Source organism: Typha latifolia, chromosome 11 (genome assembly GCF_019914945.1).
Source record: "Typha latifolia isolate L0001 chromosome 11, TyphaL0001v2, whole genome shotgun sequence".
Lineage (NCBI taxonomy): Eukaryota > Viridiplantae > Streptophyta > Magnoliopsida > Poales > Typhaceae > Typha > Typha latifolia.
In genome coordinates, this window is record NC_133096.1 from 9,794,795 (window position 1) to 9,814,593 (window position 19,799).

The window sequence follows — 19,799 nt, forward strand, 5'->3', positions numbered from 1 at the left end:
GCTATGTAGCCCGCTTTGGTGAATCTCGGCCCAAAGGCGGCCCATTACGGCATTGAGAAAGATGGCCAGGGCGGGAAGGCGAAGAAGAAGAAGAAGAAGAAGAAAGCCATCAAAGCTTCTCTTCGGTCGCCAATACGTCTCGTAGGTGAATCCTCTCCTTTTGAGCCTTCCGATGGTCCCCTTCTTAGATTTTCGTGTTCTTTAATGTTATTTAAGATTCGTTACTCTGGGGTTTTCATTTGAATCGCCTCCTCTTTGGATCGAAGGAAGTAACTGTTTTTTTTTTCCTAAAAAAAATTCATGTTGGATATTTTGGTGGATGCCTCAGAGAATAAATTACATATTTTAGTTATTGTGATTCATGAATAGTATTAGATTTAAACTGATTTAGATGGTATTGCGAAGAGTTTGGATGAGGGTTATATGGTAGATTTTTCTCGTACCAATTCCCAGACCTGATCTTCCCTGCGTAACATTAGGTCAAGTTAAAAGATAGCTAATTACTTGTACAGAAGTATATGATTTTACTTACTTAATCTAATATTAGGAGCTATAGGGAAACCTTATTCTTATTAGTTGTCAACGCACTAACGGAGGGAAATTGATTTCGATGAATTAGGAGTATATATTTATATATTGTGTATATCATAGTCTAGAAATGCCAAAGCGGGATTATTGACATTTGCTAGGAGTCATAGTGGAGATAAGCAACATAAATATGTAAGAACTTTCTGGGACATTGTTAGATTGATTGTATCATAATAGATTTTGGTCCTGAGATGTTAATTGCTCAGCATTGTCCTAAAAGAAATTGGAGCATTGAACTTTAGCCTTGAATTGTATGGTCAGGCCAAACTTATTTCCGGCATTTTACCTGCATCTCAGAGGCGTCCGTTTTATCTAATTACATTCGATGGGCACAAGTTTCATATTTTGTAAAATAAGAAATCGAACTGTTAGCTTCTGTCGTCACCCTAAGGTGGCTAGATGCTCCCATCCCTTAGTTTTTCTTTTTGATATTTCAAGTATCTGAAAATTAAAAGTCATAATAGCGTACCAAAAATGTGGAAAAGTTGTGGTAGGGACCATTTGTAACAAATTGGATGGTGAAACCATGAAAGGTACTGTTTGTCCTGAAAAATAGGAGGCGTTTACAGGGGGACCATTCACAGGTTATTTTTTATTAGATTTTTTTTTTTCCTATGAATTGTAAAAGCGTGAATCTTCCTCTGTTATGAATTCTTGATGGATACACTATTTTCTATTTTAGGTTTTGTACCTTGTTGCAAAGGTTATTGTCAACACAAATTTGTAGAAGTTACTGTCTTTTTAATCTTACTGGTACTCTCAGTAGCAACTGTCATGATCTTTAGTTCATTATGTTATAGACTTATAACCACTATGAGGGTATCTCAAATTAAGCCTCATGCATGATGGACAGAAACCAGATCTTACAAGCCATAAATATCTTCTGTTATGACCAAAAGAAAGATTGACTTAGAAGTTAATTTTAGATTTATTTTTAATGTGTGTATGGTGAGAAATGATCTATAGAACTTTAGAGCCGCTTTTTACTGAAACAATTGTCACAATAACTTACATCAGATAATAGCTAGAAATTTCAAGGCTCATTCTCCTTTCACATGGATCCATTCATGTATCTGCCTCTTTCAATATTTTCAGACAACATATATTAATGTGTAATTCTAATTGGCTTTGCACAGGGTAAAGATGCTGCCCAATTAGAAACCATTCCTCATTGTATTTGCACAAGTTGGTGCAGCAGCATATTAGGAACTAAGAGCGAAACAAATTAAGGTTATACTTGATGTATGGTCCTGAATGAAGCCTCTGCTGCCTTTGTTGATCATCATCTTTGGTTTAACCTGATCTGTACACTTGTTACCTCTTGGATACCACCTTCTCTTGTTTGGAACTATTAGTTGATCGTGATTGATGTTAAACTAAATAACAAACTAGGGTTCACATTTCTTCCTGACTTCTATTTCTCTCTGTGGAAAGTCCATGAAAATTTAAACTGATGAATATTCTGTAATTCTGTTGGACTAGCACAGAAAGACATCTATATTCACTGAATAACATTCCATCAACCAGTTCTACGTGTCTTATTTCAATCAAGTCTTGATAACACATAGTATTGAGGAGACAGCACATAGGTTAAATATCTGCCTTTACCATAAATCTAAGCAGGAATATTGAGTGAAATCATAAACTATTCTTCTCAACGGCTTTGATGGCTTAATAGGTTAAGCCTATTAACAATTATGTGCCATCCATTTGGACTTACTTTCTCTTTATATTCACATTTCAATTTAATTTTATCCGCATTTAGCACCACATGATCCAGGATCTTTTCACATGAAGAACTATATATGCCATGCTTAGGCAACTATTTAATAGTTTAAGGTAAACACATGAAATTTTGTATGTAGGATTTTGTATCTTTATCTGTCTTTGAGTTTATATGCGCTTGCACAATTGAATTGCATGGTTTGTAGGATGAGTTATAATCACTTGGGAATCTTTTTTCTTTTTCCATGTGAAGCAAAATATTACACGTACAAATTATCAACCTTAAAAATCTGCTAAACTGATATTTTTAAGGTTGGATCCTGTATTTACATCTCGTGAATGATCACAAGGCATGATTTAGACAACTTCAACATTTTTATCCCTTTCAGCAAGATGTTCAGATCATTTCGAGGTACTGAGTTTAGATACATGGTTTATGCTTTCCTGCAGTATACTCCATTCAACAGTCTCCATTCAGTAATATGGTTGCAACTATTTCAATTTGCTCATTGATGGCAGATCTAATCCTATCTATCTACAAGACCCATTCTTTTTCCCTTTTCAAATGAAAAGGCATCCACCATAATTATCCAAAAAGGCATAACTTGAACTGTTTGCAACTTTTGCTTGACGGAAACTTACTAAGTTGCTGGTTCTTCCCCCCTGTATGTCTATTCCCCTAGCTTTTTGAAACACAAGTGTCCAAGTGATGCGTATAAAAGGGTGGGAAGACCTCCAAGCACATCTCATTTATGTAGAAAGGACACAAAGAAGCTTTAATAACTTCAGGAAGCAATGCAGTCCAACCTTTTTGGCAGAGAAGAAGAACCTGGCGTCCTCCCATCTATGGTGATTATAACATTATCTTTTCCTACTATCTTCACAATTTATAGTAGGCTGGTTGTAAGATAAGTGTAGGTGTTCTTTGCATTGTTTTGGTTGAGAAAGAGAGAAATGGTGGTAGAGTTTCCAGTGTAATTTAGACCCCTAAAGACAAGGACAAATATTTTCTGGCTGGAGTACGATTAAAATGCACTTTCACAATATAAAACCAAATCCTACGGGCAGAATCATCAAGTTGGTGAACTGATCTTCATTCTAGCAGGATCTATCTCCTCTTCCTCTGCCTCTGTTTCTCTCTCTCAATATCTATGTGTATGTCTGTGTCTGCAGTTGGTGCATGTTTGTCTGCACACATGCACGTAGATGCATATGTATGTGTATCTTGGTTTTCATGTTATTCAATTACCAGCTCTTTTACTTATATTTATATCATTTGATTCTTAAGTACTTTAGTAATTTGGATCATTTGACAGAAACATCAAGGGATCCAAAGAGCCTACTCTGACAGCCTACAAGTGACTGATAGAATCATCAAGAAACTGGATGAGACCCTAAATGCTCATGAAGCTGAAGTTGTGGTGTGTGAATGCTGTGGGATGTCTGAGGACTGTACCCCTACCTACATATCTCGGATCAAGGAAACATTCTGCGGCAAGTGGGTCTGTGGGCTTTGCTCTGAAGCAGTAAAGGAGAAGCTGAAGCGAGCACCACCACTCGCCATGGATGAAGCTTTGGAGTCCCACATGTCTCTCTGTAAGAAGTTCAACAGGACCACCAGGCTCAACCCCAAGCTCTCCCTAGCTGGTGCAATGAGAGAGATAGCAAACAAGAGCTCAAAGCATAGGACCTCTTATGACTCTTGTGCTTCCAAGGTTGCAAGGACTCTCAGCTGCGACTGTGTGATTGGCAGTAGGAGCAAGCACTCAGCAACCCAGTGATCTGGTGAAGCCATTTACTGAAGCATTTCTCTTCTATATGATCTCTGCGTTTCAATAGTTAGCATATTGGGTTGGTAGTTTTTTTCCCCCCTGACACTTTGTTGGATCTTTTTTCAGAGGATGCATGCAGTATCCTCTTTGTATATGTTATGGAGATCGAGTGAACGACTGATTCTCCTGTAGCTTATTTTTGTACTTCATAGAAAACTTTGCCTGTGATCAGGATATGTATTGCTTTATTTGGATTTGCTACGTGAGATGTCATTACAATTATGGACAATTTCACTTATAGCTATATATATATATATATATATACTGACGCTGTATTGCAGGAATTTTAGAAGTGATTAGTTGCCTGCCTTTGATTGGTTGCAAAATACAACACGTTTGGCCGCCAATTGAGAGCTGCCAGGTGCTACCCTGGAAAGAACCTACACCCAGCGCTGCATACGATCCACTGCCCATAAATCCAAATTAAACTGACAAAAATAGAGAATTAAGTGGAGAATATTTTTGTTATTAATCAAATCAATTCATCAATACACCAAATCACATATAACAGCGAATGCAACATACGTGATCTCCGAATTATTCATAATACAACCTCAGAAATATAAAAAAAAAACTCGAACTAATATCTAATTCTCAATCTGACACGAACTCAATCGAACGGCCCAATTAACAACAACCAGACTTGGATCTCACCCCATCTACCGATCCAACCCAGTACGACATGCACCAAATCGTTGCATACGTAGCTCCTCATGGAACCACCTAATGAACTCCTCAGCCTTCCTATCCACCTCTCCCCCCACCTCCTCCTCCTCCGCCGGAAACGGCGAGTCCGTAACCCTCAGCTGCCGCACCGCCGCCGGGCTCTTATCGCAACCCTCAGCTGCCGTCATTGGCGATGGCGGCGATGCAAGAAAACAATCATACTGTAAGTCTTCTGAATCGAGCATCTCGAAAGGATCATTGCAACAATAAGAGTCAGGGTGATAATAGTGGCGGTGGTGGTGAAGGTGGCGGCGGCGTATTTTTCGCTTCGATGGATATAAGGAAGGGAAAGAAGGGGTGTTACTGCAGCTGAACTCGACCTCGCGAGGTACGTAGACGGCGGTGGAAGAGTCCATAGAGCGGCATGTTAAGATCGAGAAATAGTCGTGGTTGCTGCTGTTGCTATTTCTTCTGATGTTATTTTTACGATGGTCTGCGAGAAGCCCACTAAGAATTTTTCTCACAATCTTGCTACGTTTGAATAGGAACTGGAGATCTTCTAGCCAAAGTTTGTGCTTGGAGATGCCTTTGATGTCGCATAGACTCTTGCCTGGGCTTTCTTCTGGGCAATCTGATTCCATTGCTGTGGCTTTCACTTCATCTTTTTGCTACTTCTTCTTGGAAGAATTAGTACTTCTTCGAAGAAATTCTGACAGAGAGATAGAGAGGAGTTTAAATTTTGGTTTCCTTTCAGGGTTGTGGGGGTGGTGGAAGGGGGAGGAGGGGGTATTTAAATGTGGCAGAAATGGTGGGTGATTTGTGATTGAGGTGTCATGGTTAGTATATAATAATTAGACAATTATTTCATAATAGTAGGTTGCAAAATAGAAATATGATAATTGGAATTAGTTTAAAAGCCTTCAATTATCAGAATGAGATACCTTAGATTCAAGCCTTAATTTTACTCAAATTATAAAAAAAAACTAATATTGACACATACTGTATTTAGAGTTATGGTAGTTAAAAATTAATGAGAAATCCTCAATCATTGCAGACATCTCCATTTCTAAGAAAAGTCCTTGAATCCTCCTTCAAACAAGTAGCAAAGTCATTAACATCAGAATCATTTATGACAACCAACCTACCATTAGTTAGCAAATGAAACTAGATTTTCTCATGCCTTAGTTTTGAGTTAATGTCCACTAGTTATGAAGCCATTTTCTCAAAGTTAGGCAACCGACTCAAGCCATAGAAATAAATTTTGGTGTTCACCTTGGCTTGAATTAATTTGTATAAATTTTTTTTTACCCACAAAATAAGTATTCATTAGGATTATATACTTTACCAATATTTCACAAATAATTAATTTGCTACTAAACTCACTTTTTTAATGATAATTATTTTAAAGCTAATGTATATTCACTTTAGTTTATAATTTAGATAAGTAAATACATGACATTGCTCTTTATATATGTTAGTAATAATATACTGTTCTTACTTAAATTTGAGCTAAAATCTATATTAATTTTATGTTTAAATCATAAAATTTCCAACAATTATTATCTCAAATATGACTACATTTTGAATAGACCAACCTGACCAAATAATTACCAATATATTAGTATATTATATATAAAATTATAAACGTGCAGAAGATTAAAGAATCGAATACGGCAAGTAAGTTTTCATGGATCGCTTTCCTGCAACAAATAATAGAGTTGGAACTTTCAAATTTTCCTGCAATTAATGTTTAACTTGCAAAATTCATATTGGCATTAATATCTGAAAGTGATATTAATTAATTTATTTTTAGAAGTATTCATAACCATTCAATCTGAACTCAATCAGAGGGAGGCAATATGGGAGAGTTTTAGGAATATATTGCTTTCTTTATATCAATGCAACTTTATATAGTGTGGGATTGTCATACATGGAATGAATGAACAAAGTGAAAAATAATTGAGAAGCTTATTTAAGAGGCTTTTGTAATTTAATTATATTAAAAATTTTAATTTAGCATATAAAATTATATATATATATATATATATATATATATATATAGTTGATACATATTTTATTATAATAGAGTGTACACAATATATATGCAATACAAACTATAATTTATTATTATAAATTAAAATTTTAAATACAATTAAATTGTAAAAGCCCGTTACTTTGGCTCCTTGGCATTATTTTGCAATAATATAACATATTATCACTTAATGTGGCATTTAAAATTGTAAGTTCTATATTTAATATAATTTATCCTTTTCATACTCTTTCGCAAATTGCCACCTATATCTTAGCCTTATTACACTACCCAATATTATTGAAATATTTAAGAATTTGCTCATTCTTTTTTTTTTTACTATTATTTGTAAAATCAACCTCTTATTTGTAAAATTTCCAATTATTTTCTATAATTTAAGTGTATTTTATTTTTTAATTTAACGTATAAAGCTGAATGCAAATATGTTTTATTATAATAAATTGCACATATATATAATGTATACTATATAATTATTATAAATTAAAATATAAAATACAATTAAATTACAAAATTCCCGTGCCGGTGCCTCCGAGGTTGTCTTCAAAATAAATAAAAAATAATATTTCTTCGCATCCATTGAAATGTCGCCAAAGTATGAATGGGGGAAGTTCATACAACCGAGATTGCAGCCGATCTTCTTGCACAAACTGGATTCCCTCATCAACCCAACTAACCGTCTCCTTTCGTCCTCTCTTCTCCTACCATTCTCTTCTTCCTCCAAGAAGAAGCGTTGCCGAAGTAGAGAACCAACTAACCTTCCATGGCCTTCCAACTCTACAGGCAAGACGGTGCCGACTTCATCCCGCAACATCTCATCGACACTCCATTCTTTAGTATACAAACTGCCGACTTCATCTCTTGGCCGCAATGGAGGCATCAAGCAGCAGAAGCGCCACTCCACCTCCTCCCTCCTCGCCTCCGCCCCAAGAGCCGCCGCCGCAGACATCTCCGTCCATATCCGATCGCATCGGCTTGGCGTCTCCCGAGGCGAGAGACGACGCCTTGTCCTGCCTCGTCATCCTCCTCACCTTCTGGATCTTTGGTCTCTCTCTTTACTCCATTTGTATGTCTACAAAGTTCCTTTTTTTTGTAATGTTCGCCTTCTTGATTCCTAAACTGCAATTGTTTCTTTCCAAATCTAGCAGCTTCCATGACGTTAATACTTGGATTATATGCCTCGGTGGATTTCCAAGTGGGTCCCTATTGCTCCCGGCTCTTGCAAACAAACTCCATCTTTGTGCAGGATATCAAGGTCAGTATGAGAAATGGATATCTCTATCTTCCAAAGGAATTATCTACTAAATCTGTGGTTTGGTGAGCTGTTCGTCTCCAACTGCAGGTGAAAGCAGAGGAGGGATCGAAGGATGCACCGATGCTTTACGGTTTCCGTGAAGCTCCGCCTCTTGATGTATTGATTGTGTGGTCGGAGAGTCATAATGTATCTGTACCGGCAAATTTCCACAAGGTTAAGATTAAAAACTGCCCGTTGTTTTTGTGCCGTGCATATGTTTGTTGTAATTACTGTTAGATCTCAGAATGTTGACAGATTATTACCTCTTCTATGACAGGAATGGATGTATTACCTTAACAGAGGAGCACAAGTTGAAATCGCTTATAATGTGAAGTCCGAAAAATCCTTTCCATTGAACCTCATTATTGCCCAAGGCAAGCAGAACTTTTTATTTGGTCCTAACTTACTTTTCTGCCTACAAATGGTTAATAGTACAATATAGTGGGTGTCGGTTTACATTATGCTTTCACCCAGATAATTTGAATGAATAAGATAAACCTCCTATTGTGAACAATTGCACTAGTATTGGTGTGCAGATCAGTAATCATCGGCCACAAATCAAAATTAGGGTGCAGCTATTCCCCAATGGGCCAAAGGAATGAGATGTACAGGAATAGCTGGTTTCCATTCTTAAATGGGACTTTAAGTTTATGTTGTATACTGATATTTGACCTAAAAATGAACTAGTTGTTTAGCCAGTTCAATTGCTTCATGTCTAATGACTATTTAATTTGAGGTCTACTTACCTACATTTCTTTGTGAGCTAAGTGTTGCATTTATTATGTCTCTATCCCCCTGTCATTCAGTTTATTTCTAAGCCACTGCAAGATATCATGTTTGGTAAATCTACTTGGTGAAGCGTAGAGATTAGAGAGTTAGTGTGCAATTATACTTGAATGTCGGTTCTGACGTTCTGTTTCTGTTTTCTTTCATTCTGTTGTTCGTTTGATTAATTTTTATTTGATCTTTTATTTAGGTAAGGAAAGCCTTCTCCAATGGATTGAGAACCCATCACATCCCAACACCACATTATCATGGAATCTGATACAAGGTAAGGATCACATTGATGCTCTTATGTTGGATGGCCTGTGTAACTCGTGCCTTATTTAGTTATACCATATAATTGCAGGGAATGGTGTGATTAAAAAGAATATTGAAAAGTCTTATGACTATTATGTTGCTGTGGGAAACTTAAACAGCCTAGATATCGAGGTAAAGTGTATAATTTTTTTTTGTTTTATTTCTGCATAGCTTAATTTGTCATTTTGGTGCTTTAGCTTGTTACCCCCTTGCAGATATGAATGTAATTTCTCTTCCTGATAAGAGAGAAAAGAATTAGTTTAATTAATTTGCAGCTCTTTCTATTTCCTTGTTCATGATTTTCATTAAGTAAACCCTGTGTACTCTTCCCATTTTGTTACTTAAATATAGGCTTATGAAGCAGGTACAACTGAGCTTCAGGATACAGTCTCTCTTGTACAATACAACTGGAGCATTTTACAAATGCTCGCTGGATCAAAAGTTATGTGTGTTAAGGTTATTCTTTTTCAAGGCAAATGTTGCAATCTTAGCATCAGGCCCTAGAAAGGTGAAAATCTAGCTGATTGTCTGCAATTTTTTTTTTTCAATCTTCCTGTATGAATGTATATAGTAAGATCCTTTGAGTTTTTTTTTCTCAAATCATAGCTGTTAATGTTAGTGATATGGTGAATTTTCAGCTTCAGGATGGTCAGTCTGATGAATGGTATGTTAAGCTATCATATGGGCCTAGATGGATCACTTATTTTGTTGGATCAGGTTCGCATGTAATAAGATTCTCATCTCTCTGCCTATCTATCTGATAATTCATTTATTTTCCTAATTTTTTTCTCCATGTAGGTCTAATGACTGCAGTAATTCTGTTGGTCTACAAGATACTTAACTACTTATTGAACATCCATGGAGATGACGTTGGCCATCAAACTGCGAATACAACTAATGAGAGAACTCCCCTTCTCACTAACAAAGAAGACGACAATCTGAGCTTGGGATCATCCTACGAATCTGTGTCGCATGATGAGGAAGATATTGAAGAATGCCTTAAAGCAGCAGCAGCAATGAAGTCGTTAGAAGAGCCTGAGACTAATCACTCCAACCAACTCTGTGCAATCTGTTGCAATGCTCACAGGGACTGTTTCTTCCTTCCATGCGGGCATTCTGCGACATGTTATACATGCGGAACAAGGTAAAAGTTTGATTACAGTAGTTGTTTGAAGGACATGAGCATCAACTAGCTGTTTGTTTATTCATGACAACCAATTAAAATACTAATGAGACTAATCTGAAGTTAATTTTGAGCATGCAGAATTTCAGAAGAGGCAGGAACGTGCCCTATTTGCCGAAGGAAGATGAAGAAAGTGAGAAGAATCTTTGCAGTGTGAGTTGCAGGGTGTTTAAATATTCTTCCCCTCCTCTTTCCTTCTTGCTTTGTAATTTGACACTCTAAAGTGAGAGTTTCTTCATTGAAAGGATTTGTTGCATGTACGTGATAAGATGAGTTGGTGTAAGGCTGACCAAAATGAAGCTGTTGCTTTTCATTTTGATAATAGGAAATTATCTAGAGATGATTGAGAAATGTGTGATAGTTCTGCTTTCAGATCCAAGGGTACGTTTGGAACCAAATCTGATTTTATCTAAAAGTAAATTCCATCTTTCAAAAAGTAATGAAATTAAACTGAAATCCATCTAATCTTATTGTTTGACATGAGGCTGGAGTTTGTTTTATTTTCCTATTTTACGGATGAACTTAATAAGAGTGTAACAAAACAAGTGTTAGTTTTGAGGTTTAAAAAGAATTTGTCGACAAATGAATTCCATCTATATTCCCGGGTGCAAAATGTAACAAAACCAGATAGGCGATCAATTCCAGTAGAATTGAATTATGGAAAGGCCATTCAAGTTAAACTTGATTTAAAAGATTGTTAACACGCCCACCGTGGGGCTCGAACCCACGACCACAAGGTTAAGAGCCTTGCGCTCTACCGACTGAGCTAGACGGGCTAAGTTGAGTCAATTTTAAAAGAAATCAACTTATACATATTTCTATATTTTTTTTTCCCATAATAAAGCTCCCGGCTGCCCACCAACACGCAAAGATACATCTCCCTCCCCTCCGATCTCCGGCTGCATCGCTTCAGATGATGCGTAGTCTCACACATCGCCTCCTCTTATAAGCAGTCTTCCCTCCGCGGCTGACGAATCCATCTGCCCTATCTGTATGGCTTCTTGGCTCAAAGTCGCCGAAGGTACGCAGATCTCGATCTCGCATCTCCTCTAGTTCGATCCATTTCGCGTCGATGCGCTACAACTCGTCAACCGACCTCATCACTTATTAATATTTGATGGCTTTTCTTGTCATGAATTGGTTCGATCGGTATTTCGCTCTTCGGGCGATGTGTAGAGGAACCGATTTGGATTCTGTTCCGGAGACAAGATCGTGTCATGTTAGCTCAAAACTTACTAGAGATGTTTGGTCTCGAAGTAGACGTTCGAGATTCTTGATCTTGTGGGAGAATTCCCAATCTTACGTGCATTTTCGTTTAATTTTATGCGGCAGTGTAGGTTCTTTGCTAATTCCAAGAATTCTAGTGAGCATTATACTTATGTATTTTAGCTGGTGAAACCAATGAACAGGTTTACAACTATAAATTCCTAGCACATTTGTGCACTGCTTGAATTATAAGTACAAAAGACTAGTTTTTTTTGGAGAAACGATGAATGCTGGCATCAGTACCAGTGGTAGTTTTAAATTCTATTGGTCTAAGTGTTTCTCTATATGCTGAATTCAGTTTATTGAAATTGACTAGCAAACTGACCTTTTAACAGCCGTGCTGTCATAATTTATATTCTATGAAGTCCCTAAGATTGTCAAATGTTCCAAACAGACTTACTAGAAGTTGTCGACAGAAGAGCAAAACTTGTCGTTAGTGAATATTCAGATGAGCTGTCCGAGTCACAGGCTTCAGGTACATCCCATTCTTTATTGGACAAATATGTCCCATATGCATTGCCTATTAGCAAACAACTTTTGTTGCGAGTTCTTTGGTATCTTTTGGGTTTGGCCACCACACTAATGTACTATTCCTTAATGTTCTTTTTTGCCACTAATAAGCATCGAAAGGTCAAGAAACTCAATCCAGGAAGATAAAGTTGAAGGAGAAGGTAATTAATCAATGCGACACTCGGATCCAGAACATAAGACTTGAACGTTTCTTTAAGGAACAGATAGTATCCTGTATTGACAATTTTATGCAACTCTTGGTTGCAGAGTCAACTGAAGTCCTTCAATATTGATGCATCTAAAAGCACCATTCCTGAAGAAGATCAGAAAAGCAAGCAATTATTGCTCCCAGATGTGCAGGATGACAAAATAAGGGCTGCTTCTTCTGAGCAGTTCTTTGATCTTAATATTAATGAAGCTGGCACTTCATCAATACCAATACCTGATAATAATAGAGATGGAGCAGTTTCAGATCATGAGAATGATAAAGGTAGAAATGCTGTCAACAATATGGTTGAAGTCCCAGTTGCAGAAAATGATGTACACAGTGCAGCTTCCTCTGCAAACAAAGATGGTACTGATGTAATTCCAAGAGATGAGGTTGAGATGTCTGCCTCTCCAATGGTGGAGAAAGTGACTGAGACCGCCGGTGGAGATCAATCGATTGGTGTTGATTTCAATGTGTGTTCTGCGGATAGGGAGATCTCCTTGAATGTTAAGCATGACAAAACTGATTCTGAAACAACTGAAAGACAGAGCGCTAAAAACCCCAAAGAAGCTGAGAAAGAAATTTTGTTAGAAGCCTCGTCAACCATGAGCAATCAGCAAGAGCATAAAGCTTCTTTCATGAAAGATCAAGATCAACTTGAGGAGGTAAATTGTTTCATATTGTTGAAGAAGTCACTGTGGATTTAGATTTTTCTTCTTGTTGTTTATGTCTAGTGTTGTGTGCATGTAAGTACGTGTTGGTCAATGGAATTGTATTACTTGATTCATCAATTTGTTTGACAGGCCCAGGGACTGCTTAAAACTGCTGTGAAAACTGGTCAATCAAAAGAGGCCAGATTAGCACGGGTAAGAAACATGATTGACTTTGTGTCTATATCAGCTTGCATGTGTAATTTGTCTAAGTTACTTCCCTGCATGCATTTTTGCCTTCCTGTTTATCTTGAATTAAATGTTCTTACTGACCAACAGGTTTGTGCTGGTCTCTCATCCCGCCTTCAAGAGTACAAATCTGAGAATGCACAGCTTGAGGAACTTCTTCATCAAGAGGTAAAACTGTTTTACATGCATTCTCTTGCTTTTATGTGTGGTTATGTCCTATAGGGTCAAGCTTCATAATACTTCACAAAGAAAATTACTTTGTACTTTTTTGTCACTTTGACTATAATTGATTTGACATTTGAAATGTGTTCCAGAGAGAGAAGAGTAGTTCATATGAAGCTCACATAAATCAACTACAGCAAGATTTATCTGAATACAGGATTGAAACGATGCGAGCTGAATCAAACATGTCTGATGCTTTAGCCGCCAAAAACTCAGAAATTGAGGTTCTTCTTACTTCTATGGATGCTCTGAAGAAACAAGCTACTGCTTCTGAAGGAAAGCTTGCATCTCTACAGGTGCCTTTTTCTTATTGTGCCCCCTTGGTTGATGCAGTAAGCTACCTAGATAAACCTATAGTGTTGCCTATTAGATACCTGAAGAATTAGGAATAGCCCGAATACCGCCGAAGCTTACAAATTGGCATCCTGCTAACATTTGTTTTCTCTTCAACCAGGCAGACATGGAAACTCTTAGGAGGAATCGTGAATTGACCGAGACACGAATGATTCAAGTACACTGATTAAATAATGAGAGAATTTTTTTTTTGGTCTGAAATAATTATATGTTTGTATCATATTCCCTGTAGTAACAATTTTTATCGCTTTCTCATGTTATAGGCTTTGCGAGAAGAACTTGCTTCTGCAGAGCGCAGAGCTGAAGAAGAGCATGCTGCTCACAATGCTACCAAGATGGTACTCCGAAAGAACTGTTGGATCTCCTTTCGTGATCTTCCCATTTTCAGTTCTTTTCTTTTTAAATAATCAGCATTATGCAGGCAGCAGTAGATAGAGAGGTAGAACTAGAACACCGAGCTGTTGAGGCATCCAGTGCTCTTGCTAGAATCCAGGTACTATATTATCCTGTTCAACCTCTTGTTATTCTTTCAGGACTGAGGCGAGGTATGTTATGGTGAAATTCTGGTTGCTTCTCGTTGTATGTACAGCAAGTTAGTAGCGAGATACAACTTTGAATTATCTGATTCCTTGATGTTGTAAATTGTATGTCCATGTGCTCCGTTGGCAATGATGAACCTGGTTTGAAATATATTAAAAATTATGCATCCATTTGGCCCTTGAAGAAACATACAGAATCTGTTTACACTAGCATAAGTCAGTATAATTTGATCTGATCATGATAAGTTCATTATTTTCAGAGAACTGCAGAGGAAAGCACATCAAGAGCAATGGAATTGGAGCACAAAGTGGCTTTACTAGAGGTACTGTGTCATTTGGTCTTCTCCTGTAATTCAGCAAGGTTAAGCAGTTAATCTAGTTTAAGTTTTTCATGTATTGTAAACACCTCTATTAGGTTGAATGTGCATCACTGCAACAAGAGTTACAAGATGTTGAAGCTCGAAATCGTCGTGCCCAGAAGAAACCTTCTGAAGAAGCTAACCAAATTCTTCAGGTGATAAAGACAGCAAAAATTACTCCATAGTTATTCAAGAAAATGGTGTCCAAACAACTATATGCCATATCTTGGGAACTTAATCTCATTGGGGTTGAATTCTTGAAAACTAGTAGATATTCCTTTCTTCCTTTCTTTGCAGTGACAAATGGCTATTCACTGCACTCAAAGACTCTGAAGGCAAACTTCATAATATTCCTGCTTATCTTGCATATGTTACAAAAAATAAAATGCAGCTGTTGTTAGTAATCAAAGTCTAAAACTATGCTGGGAAAATATTTTGTTATAGTATTAGTTTGCCGAAGAATAAATGTTGCTGTTTTTTTATACATGTAACTTCTTTTATTGTGGTGTTTTTTGAAAATTAAGATGCAGGCATGGCAGGAAGAAGTTGACCGTGCTCGTCAAGGTCAAAGAGAAGCAGAAAATAAGGTTTCGTCTTTGGAGGTACTTATATTTTGCAACCCTATATTATGAAAAATTAGTCCAGTTTTTAACTTTTTTGAAGATTAGAAATCCTTTGGGAATTGCACAACTGTTTCAACTTTTAGGTATTACAAGAAGATAGCTTGAAAATCTTTAGAGTAGCCTCATGTCCTCGTCTGACTACAACTAGTTTATATCATTATCTCATTTTAAAATTGTCCGAGTGAACATGAGAGATTGTCTATGCTTTTACCTTTTGACTTATGATTGTTTGTTAGACAACATCCTTTTTATCATGTTTCAGGCTGAGTTGCAAAAGATGAGAGTAGAGATGGCTGGTATGAAAAGAGATGCAGAACATTATTCAAGACAAGTAAGTTTCTTTGATACCAATATTCTGCTAATCTGCTCAATGTTATAGTAGTTACTATACAGAGATTTTTCACAGAACACATAATTTGGACAATCGCTTAAATTTACATCTTTAGCAAATTTCTTAAGTTTCTTCTCTAACTATCATCCTTCTCTGGAGCACATCGGCACCCTCCAAGTTCTGGTATTATTTTGGAGACTGATATTTATGATATCCTGAAAATTCCAGAATTGATTATTGCAAATCAAAATGATGGCAGGAAGATCAGTAATCTGTCGAAGAGTTAGAAAGTTGTATGCCTCCTAAGTTGGAGAGGCATACGCATGCTATTCATTAATTTGTATTAGTGACAAATTGTCTAGACATTGTAAGGGCACATCTGTGTGCTACACACATGTTAGATGAAGCATTTCAGTTCCTAATTTTAATTTGGCAAATTCAATGGTCTTGCAGTTTTACATAGTACTTACTACTTTCATATTCTGCAGGAACATATGGAACTAGAGAAGCGATACCGTGAGCTAACTGACTTGCTAGTATGCCATATTTTAGATTGTATTCTGCAAATGTAGTTTCCATTTGGCACTTTGTTAGAAATTACCTTGAGTTTACCTGGATTTTTTGTGTTTTGTTTCAGTACCATAAGCAAACACAACTGGAATCAGTGGCCAGTGAAAAAGCTGCATTAGAGTTTCAACTGGAGAAAGAGTTAAAACGTCGTCAAGAAGTGCAGGTTTGCACTTAATGTTGCTAAAATCTGTTTCCCTGCTTATGTTGCAAGTATTTATTATGTCATGTCATGACTGTCATAAAATTTTATAGGTAGAAGCAGAGAGGAGCAGAGCTGCCCGCCGAGCATTATCATCATGGGAAGAAGATACTGATATAAAAGCGCTTGAGTAAGCTCAGCCTACTCTTCCAGTGTTCAGAATAATCTGCTTTGTTTTCTTTTGTTTGTTTTCATCCTTACATGGTGGAGGTTCAAGGAAATTTGCTAGAAAACTAATGAGTTGACTGCAGGCCTCTACCTTTGCACCACCGACATATGGCTGCGGCAAACATACAGGTGCCTCTCTCTCTCTCTCTCTCTCTCTCTCTCTCTCTCTCTCTCTCTCTCTCTCTCTCGTATGTGCCACACTCCCCCCTGCACCCTATCATTCTCTTCTTACATTTTTGTATCTATTTCTTGCAGTTACATAAAGCTGCAAAATTTCTAGATTCAGGAGCTGTACGCGCCACTAGATTTTTGTGGCGATATCCGGTTGCTAGAGTAATCCTACTCTTCTATCTGGTACAAACTGGTTGATTTCCATCCTCCTCAAAAGAAATTTTTTTTGTCAGCATTGGAAATGCCTTGAAATTGACATGACTATGCTTATATGCAGGTATTTGTGCATTTGTTCTTGATGTATCTATTGCACCACCTGCAGGTATACATGCTTTTATGCAACAATTAATCGGCAATACACTTTGATTCCTTTTAGTAGAATAATTTGGTGCATTTTCTTGAACAGTCATTACATCAAATCCTAACAATTAGTCGTTCTTTTTGGAAATGTACTTATTCTTATTTTTATAAAAAGAGTAAGGTATATGGAAATCAAGTGCAACTGTATCTAGCTGACTCATGGAAGCATATCCTGCCCCCCATATTAAAATATGACCATTGAGAAAACAAGGGACATCAGCTAAGATGTGGTTAATTCCTGAAAAAAAACCTAGTAACCATGCTGAATGGAGCATTAAGTTGTAAGGAGTTGCCAGCATTGGAATAATTAAATGTACTTTCAAGTTACAGACAAATTATGATCTTCCAGTTCTTTTCCTATCAGTCTGGCTTCTGCTATAGTGCAATTTAGGATTTAAAAGGTCTTCATGTACGAAGTTTTGTCAACCTGATAATCACTTGTCATATGTTCAGAATTCCTTTATATCCAATAATAAATTGGGAAAAAAGGTCTTTCTGCGTGGTTGGGACAATCCATAACATACTCAAGGAAATGGGGATGTGTAGAAATACATTATATGCCTATTTATGTAAATTTAACATGTTCACATCTGTGCATATCAAATCACAGATCTGTTTGCCTTCTTGTGTTTGTACTGCCAAAACGATATACCTGTAAGTTCTATAATGATCTATTTTCTTTTTACAGCTGATGTGTCTAGAAAGACCAATTCATCCCAACATCTCTTTCCTATGAATTATATGGCACAAAACGGACACCAGGAAGAGCAGTAGCATTAAACTACTATGTGCATACAAGCATATTAGATACATGTTTATAAATGTGCTCGCCTTAGCAATTCATCCAACACCTGAGGATTTCTTTGCCTGTGTGCAGAATTTCTTATTTTCCCCCTGTTTTCTGGTCACTCTCATACATCGCAATCTATTAATTTTACTTCTTAATACCTCAGGAACAAGCTGACAACTTTGCCTCTCAAGGAGTCGCTGCATCTCTAGGGATGGGCAACTCGGGCTTGCCATAGAGGTCCTGATATTTTCCTCTGATGCAGTGGCCGATATAGATCTTTCTTTTTCCGTGTAAATTCTTTTGTTGATTGACAAATCTTAGTCCATTTTTTAATATTTTATTTCTCCACAGCATATTTCTAGTATGAAGTAACAAATTAAAGATCTGTACACAGACTTTCATTGCAATATTTAGTTCAAAGTCTACAGTGACGCATTCTGACTGAGATATAGTTTTGCAGAACTAGTAGAGCATCTTGCGAGCACTTGTTTGTTCCATTTTTGGGATTTGCTTTATTTATTTATTTTTTATTAAGTTGCTTGATTTTTGTTTATTGTGAAATGGCTAGTCCTGGTCCCCTTGCTATTCAAGTATTCATGATAACAAAAGATCCATCTACGTGTCCTTACGATATCTAGGCACCAGATCTCCTGTCCAGCCTCAGTGAACGTACTTGCCACCGCATTGGCTGCTTACGGCGAACTAGTGGCTGCCAATTACGTTACCCAGCCCACGGAATTCCTGCAGTTGAGATTGCAGATGATCTTCTCCCAATGTTTTTTTTTTTCGATAAAACTTTTGGTCCTCTGTAGCCTTTTTTTTTTCTTTTCTCCTGAGAGCAATAGTATAATAGTAGGCCGCGGTTTATGCCAAGTGCTAATCCCGTGAAATTCAAACCCAAATTTACAAATCCTAGTCAAATCCACTCGTCTAGATTGGGTTCAAACTTTTTTTTTTAAAGACCCCCTGATTAGATAAAAATTTATTTGATATCAGGTAAACCTTATTTACTTGAAGATAATAATATAGATTACCGTGTTCACAAGCTTATTGTCCCGATTGAGAAAAAAATTTCCCTTCTATTCTTCCATATTCTTCCATAGTTTCTTCACCCGCCGCCTGCAACCTTTCTCTCTAAATTCTTTCTCCTTTTTCTTCTTCATTCTCCTTTTTACTTTTCTTTTCCTCTTTCCCCCCGCTCATTGATGTCATCATTTATCATTTTTGTAGCTATGTTACATGCATCTCCTCCTCAATTGGCATTATTGACGCCTCCACCCTCGACTTACTTATATTAGTGCTCTCACCACCTTTTTTTTTATTTGACGACATTTTCAACTCCGATTGCGCCACCCACCGGCTACTTATGACTCAACTTCGACAATTGGATTGACAATTGTTATACCAACCTTTGGTGCAATAGTATTAGGTTTGGGTCGGTGGTGTGAGGTTCTAAGATGGTTGAGGTGTTTCGATGGTTGATTCCTTCACATAACGCTGACCCTTTGATATTTGCATTTCATTTCAGGCGAAATTATTAAAAATCTTTTGGTTCCATATGTCTCTCGCCATTCTTCTTGTGTGCTGCTGTTGTCATTGAAGACTAAGTGAGACGCTCATTTTGGATGCCTATCCTACGCGAGCTTCTTTCATTAAAATAGAAGAAGATTATTTTGCCCCTTTGATCGTCTGCAGCTCCGATGCAGCAATTTCATACAAACCATGGAGGCAAAACGCTACCGAAACTCAACCAAGTCCGCGTGGTGACGCGTATCATACGATCACGACCATGATCACGTACTCTGTCAGATATTT

At 37.2% G+C, this 19,799-nt stretch overlaps 4 protein-coding genes and 1 non-coding gene across 13 annotated transcripts; 3 read left to right on the top strand and 2 right to left on the bottom strand.

Moving 5' to 3' along the window:
• Nucleotides 1–4,367, top strand: LOC140797978 (uncharacterized). 3 transcript variants are annotated; one of them, XM_073151695.1, is made up of 3 exons: nucleotides 40–141; nucleotides 2,764–3,162; nucleotides 3,630–4,367. In XM_073151695.1, the coding sequence occupies exons 2-3, from the start codon at nucleotides 3,109–3,111 to the stop codon at nucleotides 4,092–4,094; spliced, it is 519 nt and encodes a 172-aa protein (XP_073007796.1). In that variant the 5' UTR covers nucleotides 40–141; nucleotides 2,764–3,108; the 3' UTR covers nucleotides 4,095–4,367. The 3 variants fall into 3 exon arrangements, 1 of the variants encoding a protein (XP_073007796.1); XR_012110752.1 differs by lacking the exon at nucleotides 2,764–3,162 and having other exon boundaries at nucleotides 1–141; nucleotides 3,630–3,770; XR_012110751.1 differs by lacking the exon at nucleotides 2,764–3,162 and having other exon boundaries at nucleotides 11–145; nucleotides 3,630–3,769.
• A 223-nt stretch (nucleotides 4,368–4,590) lies between these two features.
• On the bottom strand, nucleotides 4,591–5,568 carry LOC140797968 (uncharacterized). The gene has a single exon (XM_073151682.1). The coding sequence runs from the start codon at nucleotides 5,450–5,452 to the stop codon at nucleotides 4,805–4,807; it is 648 nt and encodes a 215-aa protein (XP_073007783.1). The 5' UTR covers nucleotides 5,453–5,568; the 3' UTR covers nucleotides 4,591–4,804.
• A 2,017-nt stretch (nucleotides 5,569–7,585) lies between these two features.
• On the top strand, nucleotides 7,586–10,766 carry LOC140798309 (E3 ubiquitin-protein ligase APD2-like). 2 transcript variants are annotated; one of them, XM_073152124.1, is made up of 10 exons: nucleotides 7,586–7,903; nucleotides 8,007–8,113; nucleotides 8,201–8,326; nucleotides 8,430–8,526; nucleotides 9,129–9,203; nucleotides 9,282–9,364; nucleotides 9,597–9,740; nucleotides 9,871–9,949; nucleotides 10,031–10,376; nucleotides 10,497–10,766. In XM_073152124.1, exons 1-10 carry the CDS (start codon nucleotides 7,729–7,731, stop codon nucleotides 10,570–10,572), a joined length of 1,308 nt encoding a protein of 435 aa, XP_073008225.1. In that variant the 5' UTR covers nucleotides 7,586–7,728; the 3' UTR covers nucleotides 10,573–10,766. The 2 variants fall into 2 exon arrangements, with proteins under 2 accessions (XP_073008225.1, XP_073008224.1); XM_073152123.1 differs by having other exon boundaries at nucleotides 7,592–7,903; nucleotides 8,004–8,113.
• A 352-nt stretch (nucleotides 10,767–11,118) lies between these two features.
• Nucleotides 11,119–11,191, bottom strand: TRNAK-CUU (transfer RNA lysine (anticodon CUU)). Its single transcript has one exon. It is a non-coding gene; the product is annotated as a tRNA-Lys (tRNA).
• Nucleotides 11,192–11,294: 103 nt separating this feature from the next.
• LOC140798131 (golgin-84) lies at nucleotides 11,295–18,431 on the top strand. Of its 6 annotated transcripts, none has more exons than XM_073151886.1 (21): nucleotides 11,295–11,436; nucleotides 12,076–12,156; nucleotides 12,303–12,352; nucleotides 12,459–13,064; nucleotides 13,203–13,265; nucleotides 13,389–13,466; nucleotides 13,613–13,816; nucleotides 13,975–14,031; nucleotides 14,138–14,212; nucleotides 14,296–14,367; nucleotides 14,674–14,736; nucleotides 14,829–14,927; nucleotides 15,297–15,374; nucleotides 15,658–15,726; nucleotides 16,215–16,262; nucleotides 16,364–16,459; nucleotides 16,549–16,625; nucleotides 16,747–16,792; nucleotides 16,919–17,027; nucleotides 17,112–17,156; nucleotides 18,148–18,431. In XM_073151886.1, exons 1-21 carry the CDS (start codon nucleotides 11,409–11,411, stop codon nucleotides 18,156–18,158), a joined length of 2,055 nt encoding a protein of 684 aa, XP_073007987.1. In that variant the 5' UTR covers nucleotides 11,295–11,408; the 3' UTR covers nucleotides 18,159–18,431. The 6 variants fall into 6 exon arrangements, with proteins under 6 accessions (XP_073007987.1, XP_073007986.1, XP_073007984.1 ...); XM_073151885.1 differs by having other exon boundaries at nucleotides 16,919–17,017; nucleotides 17,883–18,431; XM_073151883.1 differs by having other exon boundaries at nucleotides 16,919–17,017.
• Nucleotides 18,432–19,799: the final 1,368 nt, after the last annotated feature.